The sequence below is a fragment of the Numenius arquata genome, chromosome Z (assembly GCF_964106895.1).
Source record: "Numenius arquata chromosome Z, bNumArq3.hap1.1, whole genome shotgun sequence".
Lineage (NCBI taxonomy): Eukaryota > Metazoa > Chordata > Aves > Charadriiformes > Scolopacidae > Numenius > Numenius arquata.
In genome coordinates, this window is record NC_133616.1 from 73800201 (window position 1) to 73809801 (window position 9601).

Sequence of the window (9601 nt, forward strand, 5' to 3'; positions counted from 1 at the left end):
GACTGCAACAAGGGAAATACACAGAAGAAATTTGGAAAACAACACATGTCCCATGGGAATGCTTAAACATTAGAAGAGGTAGCACAGAGAGGCCATTGAGCTTTGGGAATCCCCAAAACTGAACAAATGTCGAGCAATCTGATCAAAGCTGTTCCTGCTTTCACTGAAGGCTGGAACCTGATGACATCCAGAGGTCACTTCCAATCTGGAGTTCTCCTGACAGCATGAATATCAAGTGGTCCGTACCGGTAAGACAGCCAAACCCAAAAGATAAATGCTCTGTTTGCTAAGTACACAGTCCACGCCTTTAAATTAATTTTACAAAAAACAGTCTTATTGCTTTATTCAGATTTTGACATAGCTTAATTTTACGTTACTGGAAGTCCCCGTTGAAGATTTAGAGAAGTCACCGACTGCTTTTCAGCAGAGATCAGCTCAAAACAAACAGATCAAAGCAATAGTACAATTCAGACTAAATAATTTCCTATGAACTAAGCAATTTTTCCTTACTCTAAGAAGAGCAATCCCCATAAAATGCATTTCCTGGCTTTTGGTTTGGGCTCTGGTTTTGTTACTTGCAATACTGTCTGGATATATTTTACACGCTACAAGAATACAGGATGGCTTTCTGAAATTACAGCTTCCAAACAGTCTTCCGAGAAACTTTACAGTTATGTACTAGCAATATTCTACCTTCTGTGACTTAAAAGTGCATACACATTCAAAGGTTTTACACATTTCCCAGGCATTTTTCAACAGACACGAATTACAACAGGTGTTTTTTGTTCTCAAAGGGAAAAAGGTAGGTATGAATTCACAATTTTAAGAAGTGTTGCATGGAAAGTGTGCTACATTTTTTCTTCTGAGAAATCAAACCAAGAAGATCTGTTGACAAGTCTCTTTGGCAGTGTTAGTATCAATGGTTGTCTCTCTGGACACTCTAGGAACGAAGTCCTGGGGGAAGGCAGTTGACTGGAAAGCGCTGCTGGTGCTTCTTCAACGTAGCTGGTTACAGTTTCTGTGTGAGGGGTGTTACTGCTGGTATCCGCTGTGGTAAGACTCTGATCAGCTGCTGTTTCTTGAAGTTTGACATCAGCATTTCTAATGTCACTATCTAAGTCTCCACTTCTGGTAGGAATACTGTGCTTTTTGGCCGCTACTTCAGTTTCCTCACCGACTCTGTAAACATCTTCACATCCTGTCCTTCCCAGAAAAGAAGATGGAGACTCATTTTGCCTCTCATTTATCTGAGTTGTGCCTGCCCAATTAATACTGCTGTCACATTCGGTATTTTCTGGCTCCTTGCTACTATCACTATCAATTGTAATCACCACTGGAGAAGAATGCGATGAGTTACTCATGTGGTGTTTCCGGTGTTTCTTCTTATGCTTTTTCTTTTTCTTTTTAAGATGCCTTGTTGTGTCTGTCACTTTTCCTTCATAGACTATTTCCACACTCGGACTCCTCATCTTTTTTTTCTTTTTCTTACGCTTTGTCTCACTGCTTGCTCGATTGTCTGAAAGGCTATCTTCATTTTTGTAGCAGTCACTAAATTTTGAGAATGTTTTCTTGGGGTCATTTTCTCTTTCTAGACTTGTGCTCTCCATGAATGCATTCTCCAAGTGGCGAGTTTTATACTTCCTTTTCCCACCCGGCTTTTCACTTTTCATTCTGCCTGTTCCTCCAGAAGGGGTCCTTGACCTGTCGCTTGATCGACTCCTTGACCTGCATCTTTCATAACAGTAATAGTGTCTCTCACGGCCTCCCCTTTGGCTATGTGGATCTGTCCTTTCAATAAAAGATCGTATCCTGTATTCCGGACTAGCAGATTGCCTTGAGTAGAAGGACTGAGTCCTCCTCCTGCTGGAGGATTCATAGCTGTCTCCAAATGCCTTTCGACTACAGAAAGCATAACCCCACTGGTATCTACTCTGATAACTATCTCTTACATAATAACGATCCCCGTCTCTGCTTCTTGATCTCCTTTTGCTGTGGCCTTTGCTACGTGATCGTGATCTGCTTACTTCTCTGGATGGAGTGCTCTCACGACTTAGAGAGCCTCTCTGGCTTTTCAGAGGGGCTTTGGAGCCATGAGCCCTTGACCTCTTGCTACTTCTTTTGCTCCTATGTTTGCTACTATCTCTGCTTCTTGATCGTTTTCTTTTAGATTGGCTTTTGCTATGATGCTCCTTCCTAGACCGATGGCCATGACTGCCTCGACTGCTCCGTGAACAGGACTGTGGGCTCCTGGACTTTCCCTTTTTAGACAATCTGTGATTCCAAGGGGAGCATATTGTATCACTCCCTGGGGAAGGGCTCCAGCTTAAGTGCCGTGGAGACAGATCTTTCACCTTACATTTATTCTTCTCATCATCTTTTGACTCTGTCTTCTCAACTGCAGGAGACAAGCAGCTTCTACAACTACCCACATGCTCCTTGTATGCAGGGGAATGTGGCGAGAAACTCCTGCTTGATTCACTGTCACTCCAGCTGCGACACTGGATTGGCTCCTCTTTCTTCACATCTTCCTTTTTCTCTTCCCTGATGGACTCCTCAGAGTCCGAGGACAGCTCAACCACTTCTGGTGTCCTCTCAGCCAATGGCTTAACATACCCAACAATAACACAATTGTCCGAGGAAGAGTCACTGCCGTTTGAGTCAGCATTAGCCCCTAACTGAGTTTGTGGTTTGGCTCTTTGACTCTTTGTAGCAGAGTCCTCATCGGAACTTTCTGACATCTCCAGAGGAGAAGCTATTGTTGCACGAACCTCTTCTGAAACAGAATAGGAAGGCCCCGGAGTTTCATCATCCCACGGAGCCTGATCAAGACCAGTCACAGACAAACTGTTATCTGGCCCTTGAGAATATGCCACATCTGGAGATATTGTAATAATTGATGAGTCTGACTGGCTTCCTTCATCATATGATGGTGCAGGGCAGTCATAATTGGCATGTTGATCATATGCTTCTAGGTTAAAAGGACAACGGGCAAAACTGATGAATTCATGTAAGAAGTGTTCAGTCCGATTCAGCAAAAATGGCTTCAAATCGTCAGCAAAGGCCTGACTTTCTAGATCATACCTAGTCACATTACTCATGATAATGTGCTGTACAATATTAACCAAAGATCCATGGGCACCAAAGAGGACTGTAAGTTCTCGCTTCAACCAAGGAACCAACCTGTGAAGGCAAGCAGGGTTGCGGCGGAAAAATTCTGCTGAAATGTCTCGATAACGGCCACCATCCTGAATACTACGAATACGCACGCCAGTACGGTACAGAGCTCTGCGGAAGTTGATCATGTCCTCCTCCTGAATCTGCCGCAGAGACCTGCCCTCTGCGCTAGCCTGCCTCCTTGAGGCCAGCCTCCTTAACATCTGCTGAATCTCTCCATCTCGCTGCCGCACTGGTTCACTCGACAGCCCTTCGAACAATATCCCGTTATCTGGAGGGGACAGTGTCCTTCGGGAAGGGTAACTGCTAGAGCGGCGTTCCCCCGTTAATGTCGTACGGTAACGAAACCTCCGGCCATCAGGGCTGGAAAAAGAGCTATTTTCTAAAGGGCTGAGTATGTACTCCTTAAAGTCATCTTCAGCACGAATTGTATGGAAAATGGAAAAAAAGGGTTGCTTGCAGAGAGGACATTCTGCTTTGTTTTTTGACCACTCCTGGACACAGCGGAAACAGAACCTATGCAAGCAGCGATCTAGATATGCAACATTGTCAAATCTATCCAAGCAGATGGGGCATTTAGAATCAGGAGATGCATCTGTTGGCAGCTTGCTGGTGCTGGCTTTTGGCGAAAAATTGCTCTCTTCCGAAAACTCCTTATCTGCTGAAGTCATGTTCTACAAAAGAGACAAAAGATCATTGCTATCTCAGAGAGACAAAAATATTAATATCTAGACACAAAAACCCGTAACAGTCACCTTTAAGGTTGCAAAACCCAGCATTAGCACTGAGAGAACACCCAACAAAGAGGCAGCAGGACCCAGAGACTTTTCTTGGCCTCTCCTCACAGTGAGATCTTGTTTTTCAGTGCTGCAAGTTTTAAACAGAGCTTAAATCTTGCTGGCCTGTATGAAGGTAACAGGCAGGACTCTCTTTTTCCTCACTCATAAATAACTGCTTTGACATGGTCAGTAAGTTTATGATTAATATGATATCCTCCAAAACACACTTCCAAAAGAGACCAGTGTTTACACGTGAAAAATATGACAACAGTTGGTTCTGTCCTCTAAGAAAAAAAGTCAAAACAAGTGGTTGCACTCAAACTAAACCACCAGTTTCCATTTCTGCTGGGCCTGCCCATGTTTTGCCAGGCACTCACACTGAACCACATATGTCTTGTCGGACAAGACAACCTCCAGGCACATGTTCAAGCTTAAATTAATCTTTTGTTTTTATGACTAAAACAGAAACAGCCAGGTGTCATTCCTACACCCATTCCCAGGTACATGCTGCTTTTGTATCTCGTCAGGCTGTTGTCCAGTTTGAGATAAAGCAGAACCAGTTTTCTTTCCAGTAGTTTTACTTTCCAGTTAGGCTAACTTTCCGACATCAATGGCATATTTTTCCGACAGTATCCGCTTCTAGCTGGAAAGGCCTGATGTTTATAGTTCATATGAAGGACTGGTACGCGGAGAGGCTCCTGCTTATACTTATTGCTACAACCACCACGGTCAGATAACTGTTACGCACCAAGTCGCAGGGTCAGAAGCGGAAAACTGTAGAGGGGTTGCACCTGTGGGGGGGGAAGCGGGCAGGACAGGGGACCCAAGGCACGGCAGGCAATAAATCCATCTATTTTAAAGTTAGTTTATGTGTCAGCATTACCCTAAGGCAACAAGCTACCAGGCTGTCTCAAAACTCACCAGCCCACCTTTTACAGCAAGCCCCGGAGCCGGTCGTAACCGCCCGCTGGATACACACCCGGCGACACACGCACTGGGGGGGGGACGCGCAGGGACGCGGCGTGCGTCACAAACGCACGTACCGGGTGTCACCAGCGCACACAGGCACGCACGAAGGGAGCAGGGGGGGGAAGGAAAGGGTTCACGCCCCAGCCCCCCCCCCCCCGGTGCCACACCACCGTCCGCTCGCCCACTGCGGGACGCCTTCCCCCACCCCCGCGCCTCGCCCGGCAGCCGCCGCCGGCCCCGCTGCCCCCACTCAAACGCACTCACCGCCGCCGGGCCCTCGCTCCCCCTGCGGGCTGGGGCCGCGGCCGCCTTCAGCCGGTGTCGCGTCCGGCAGCGCCCGGAGCCGGCAGCCTCCCGTCGCTCCTCCCCCGGCGGGCGGCGGCGGGCGCCCTCCGCCAGGCGCCGTAAGGGCTCGGCCATCGGCGGCGGCGGCAGCGGCGTTGCCACGGGAACGGTTCCCCCCTGCCACCGGCCGGGCAGCGCCAGCGCCAGCCCGCCGCGCAGCCTGCCGGGAGCCGGGAGTTGGCGCTTTTCTCTGACGCCACTTCCGCTCTGGGCCGTGACATCTTGCCGGCGGGCGGAGCGCAGGACGAGGAAGAGGAAGGGTTAGGCTGGTATGGCTTCGCCGGAGAGGAGGGATCCGCGCCTGCTCTGCCACCTGGTGCGGGCCGGGGCCGGGGCCGGGGCCGGGGCCGGGGCCGGGGCCGGGGCCGGGGCCGGGGCCGGGGCCGGGGCCGGGGGAATGCGCGGCGGGGGGGAACCAGACCCAGTGCGGGGGATGGAATGGGACACGGGGCTGTGGTAATCTGCGGCGGCGGGGAACCAGGGCCGTAGGCCGCTCGGCCAGGAGGGCAGATTTACCGCCGGGGAGGAAGTAGGGCTGTGTGTGCCTCTTGGTGGAGGCAGCGGACATAGGGACCTCAGGGGGTCTCGCCACCAATGCGTAATGCACTTTGTCCCGCAGGTGCTGGGTGCTGTGGTGCTGCTTTGCTGGGGCTTTGTCCTCTATGGAGCACGGGTGGCTGCTCAGCGGCAGCTGGAGAGTAGCCTCCTGGCCCAGGGGCTGCCCTAGGCAATGGCAGAGCCTGTTGGACTCCACCGGCAACTGAGCGTGGTCTCCGAGGGTACAGAGGGATTCATCAGAAGCTGGAGGAGTGCTGTGGCCAGTTGGGCAAACAAAGCCTAAATAGCTCTTAGAAAACAAAAAGTAAATAAAGCATAACAGTTATTAGGAAAGAGAACAAGGTCTCTGTTTACTGCTGTGTACTAGTGCATATCTGCAAGGGATACACATACATACCCATAAGCAAGAGAAAAAAAAAGACACTGACAAGGCCAGGTCTACCGAGTACCACAGACAGGGTACTGTCTTCCACAGCACCTGTGTGTAGTACAACCAGAACTTGCATAAAACATGAGCATAGCCAGCCATGTCCCTTTTCTCCTCTACAGCAGGTAAGGATTGAAGTTCTCTAGTGAAAGCATACATGGATTCACAGGGATTTGATGATCGTAAAGGTCCCTTCCAGCCTAGACGATTCTATGATGCTGTCCCCTGAGTCCCAGCACAGCCTTTCACAGTCCACCTGATAACCTACCCATATCCGGAGCCCTCTTACTCACCCTTTTGCTCTAGCTGGTCCAGCTTCCTGCTCACAAGCAAGCACACATGGACTGACATGCTTATCCCAGCAGCTGGAGCTGGGACCGGCATTGTTGCCTGCACGCTTTGGAGACCCTTACACACTCCCCTTGCTGGCACAACAGGAGGGATATGTATCCAGAATGGCCCTACTCAGTCAACTTCATAAATACTGTGTGCTCGTCTAAGCTTTTAGGTGAGGTGAGATCGGCTTGGAGAGTCCATCTCTTGAACTCCCCGAGTCACCAACATGGGAAGATGAAAGGTAGCCCAGGCTCTTCACAGGGAGATTTTGATTTATGAGCTGAAAAGAAGCAATTCTGGAAGTTCAATGGATCTGTTTTGGGGTGCTGGTTTTCTACACAGTTGAGAAGAGCTCCTTGTGACTCCTCTCCCACATCCTACACAGACCAGCAGCACCTCATCCTGCCCACAGATCTCTTGGAGCCGGAGAAGAGCCTTCCCCTTGGGAGGCCTGGCCCTAGTCAGGTCCTTTAGAGTCCCTTGGTCAGCAGCAGGGGTTTTCCTCACCAGCAGCTTTGTGGGAGTGAGAGTGTGGAGAGACCTTGGTCTCATGTCCTCCTAAGCAGCAGCCACAGCACCAGCAGTGCCCAAGCTGTTGATAGGGGACCCTGTCCCTGGATGGGGACAGCCACCCTCCCCAGCCCTCTCTCTGGCCTGCCCTGGTACCAGGGGTGATGTCCTCTCAAGTACAGCAGCAACAGCTCCTCTGGGAAAGGAGGCCAGCAGGAGGCTCAGGTTGTTCGATTCCTGGGTTTTTTTATCATCTCCCATGTTAGCTGCATCACCTCACAAATACAGGAAACTTGCCATAGACCTCGGTGTTGCCCCCACAGAGGTTTCTGTGCTGACAGAGAGGCTCTGTGTCTCTCTGCTGAATTTTTGTTTGGCCCAAAGCCGACTGGCTGAATCATCCTTCGGTATCCATGCAACAAGAGCTCACCTTTGGTGCACTGTTGTCCTCAGCATGGTGGTCAGGCAGCCACCAGGTGCAGTTACCATCCCCTTCCCCTGGCCAGCTGGGCACCTCCAGCAGCATGGCGCCAGGAGCAGGAGTGATGGGCGCAGTGCTGGCTGGCCCTGGTAAAAGCACTCTGACTACCAGCCTGCCCCAGGCTGTGGCCTCTCACTGTTGGCTTCTCCACCTTCATTTCAGGTGCCACCACTGGCATGCAGCGATAGCTGGAGGTGGACAGGCATCGGTCTGGGCATGCAGGGTTTTGGGTTGCTCTGCTCTGCTGCAAACCTTCTGAGTGCCATTTTGCAGGGGAAATCACCCATTTTGGCTTTGTTCCTTCTAGGTAGTGAGGGTTCGTGGTCACGCAGAGCTGGTTTACCTGCCAGCTGCCACGAGATGGCAAAATACTCCCCAGCATGGCTCACAAACCTGCTTGCCCGCACCGCAGGCTGGAGCCCTGCAGGGCTGCAGGGAAGCAGCAGCACCGGCTGAATTTCTCTCCCCTCGGGTGAGAACCTCAACCTCTGGGCGAGCTCAGGGATGTCTCTCCACCTCAGGGGTGTCTCTCTTGGTCCTCTTGGTCTAGAGGACCAAGACCTCCCCGTTGTCTTTGGTCCCTGGAACTCCAAGGCAGAGCCTATGACTGCATACAGGTGAAACACCCAAAAATGTCCCTGCTGCTGACAAGGACCTTGCACAGCGACAGCAAGGAGGCAGAAAGCAAACTTGCTGGTTTTATGCTATGGTCCTTAGCTAACTAAGAAAACAGTGTGATGTTCCTGCAGATACTGAGGGCTGAGAGTCTCAAGTGCTTTTTTTTTTCTCTGCCCTGCCCTGACTATTCTCCCTTTTCTCTCTCCTGTGCTGCTACCACAGCACCATGCCAGAGTCAGTGTCAAAGGTCTAAGGAACATCTGCAGCTCTGTACCACGACATTTGCCTGAAGCCATGTCAGGATGGTGGCAGCAGCAAGAAACAACTTATTTCTTCCAGGTAACATGGGAGTGGGATCAAAGCACCCAGACAGGTTCAGAAATACCTCCTTCAAGTCTAGTGGGGAGAACATGAACTAAACATGAGGAGGAACTTCTTTATTTTGAGGGTGGCAGAGCCCTGGAACAGGCTGCCCAGAGAGGTGGTGGAGTCTCTGTCTCTAGAGTCATTCAAAACCCGCGTGGACACATTCCTGTGTAACCTGCTCTAGGAGGACCTGCTCTGGCAGGGGGGTTGGACTAGATGATCTCCAGAGGTCCTTTCCAACCCCGTATCATTCTGTGATTCTCTGACACAGCTTGCAGCCTCTGTCTCTGCAGTTCACCCTTCTGCTTGCCTCTGCTACTTGCCCGATAACAGTAGGTCTTCCAGGAAAGCAATTAAAATCCTGTGCATCCCAAGGATTTTAAGCTGCCACCTCAGCAAGAAAAGTCTCTGTGTTGTGCCACAAAAATCATCAAAAAACATAAACTGCAGAGCTCCAGGTAACCAGAGAAATCCCAGGCACTTGAGGTTTACATTCAGCTCAGTTTCCCACATTGAGGTAAATCTTCACTCTGATTCTTCTGCCCAGAAGTTATGCATTGTCTTGAAGACAAGGCCATAAGGATCATTGTCCAGGATCAAGTTCCTGAGACATGGATTGAAAATAATTTAAGAAGATAACTAGTAGATATCTAGTCATTAAAAATAAGAGAATAGAAGCTCAGCATATTGTCAATAGCAGTATTAAAAACTTGCTTCCTATGCGGTTTTGATGCCAGTTGTCTCATTTCGCAATACACTGAGCTACCTCTCCCTGAAAAAGCTGTCTCTGAAGCTGCTCACTTACAGTGTTACCACCCACATTATTTGTTCCACCTCCCCTTTCCTTTCAAACTCTCTCTTCAGCTTGTGTTCATGTGCTTGCTCACGGAAGTCAAGAAGTACAAGAAACCCCCTCAGCTTGCTTCTGGCATGCCTTGAGAAGGTCTTGGACCCAGTGCTCAGCATCCACCATCCCCTTCTCACCCACCAAGAGGCAGTGCAGAGCAGAAAGCATGTGTTTCCCGTCACATTCAAAAT

General features: G+C 50.1%; 1 protein-coding gene across 1 annotated transcript; it reads right to left on the reverse strand.

The window, feature by feature from the left end:
• Positions 1-848: 848 nt before the first annotated feature.
• Positions 849-5472, reverse strand: TOPORS (TOP1 binding arginine/serine rich protein, E3 ubiquitin ligase). Its single transcript, XM_074166607.1, has 2 exons — positions 5187-5472; positions 849-3848 (listed from the first exon to the last, which is right to left on the reverse strand). Exons 1-2 carry the CDS (start codon positions 5340-5342, stop codon positions 849-851), a joined length of 3156 nt encoding a protein of 1051 aa, XP_074022708.1. The 5' UTR covers positions 5343-5472.
• Between the last annotated feature and the right edge of the window lie 4129 nt (positions 5473-9601).

What these genes read in the sequence shown, in the direction of transcription:
- TOPORS (XM_074166607.1), bottom strand. Translation starts at nt 5,342, where the DNA reads ATGGCCGAGCCCTTACGGCGCCTGGCGGAGGGCGCCCGCCGCCGCCCG. An exon ending in GGAGCGAGGGCCCGGCGGCG is followed by an intron (nt 3,849 to 5,186) that starts GTGAGTGCGTTT and finishes TCTCTTTTGTAG; the next exon opens with AACATGACTTCAGCAGATAA.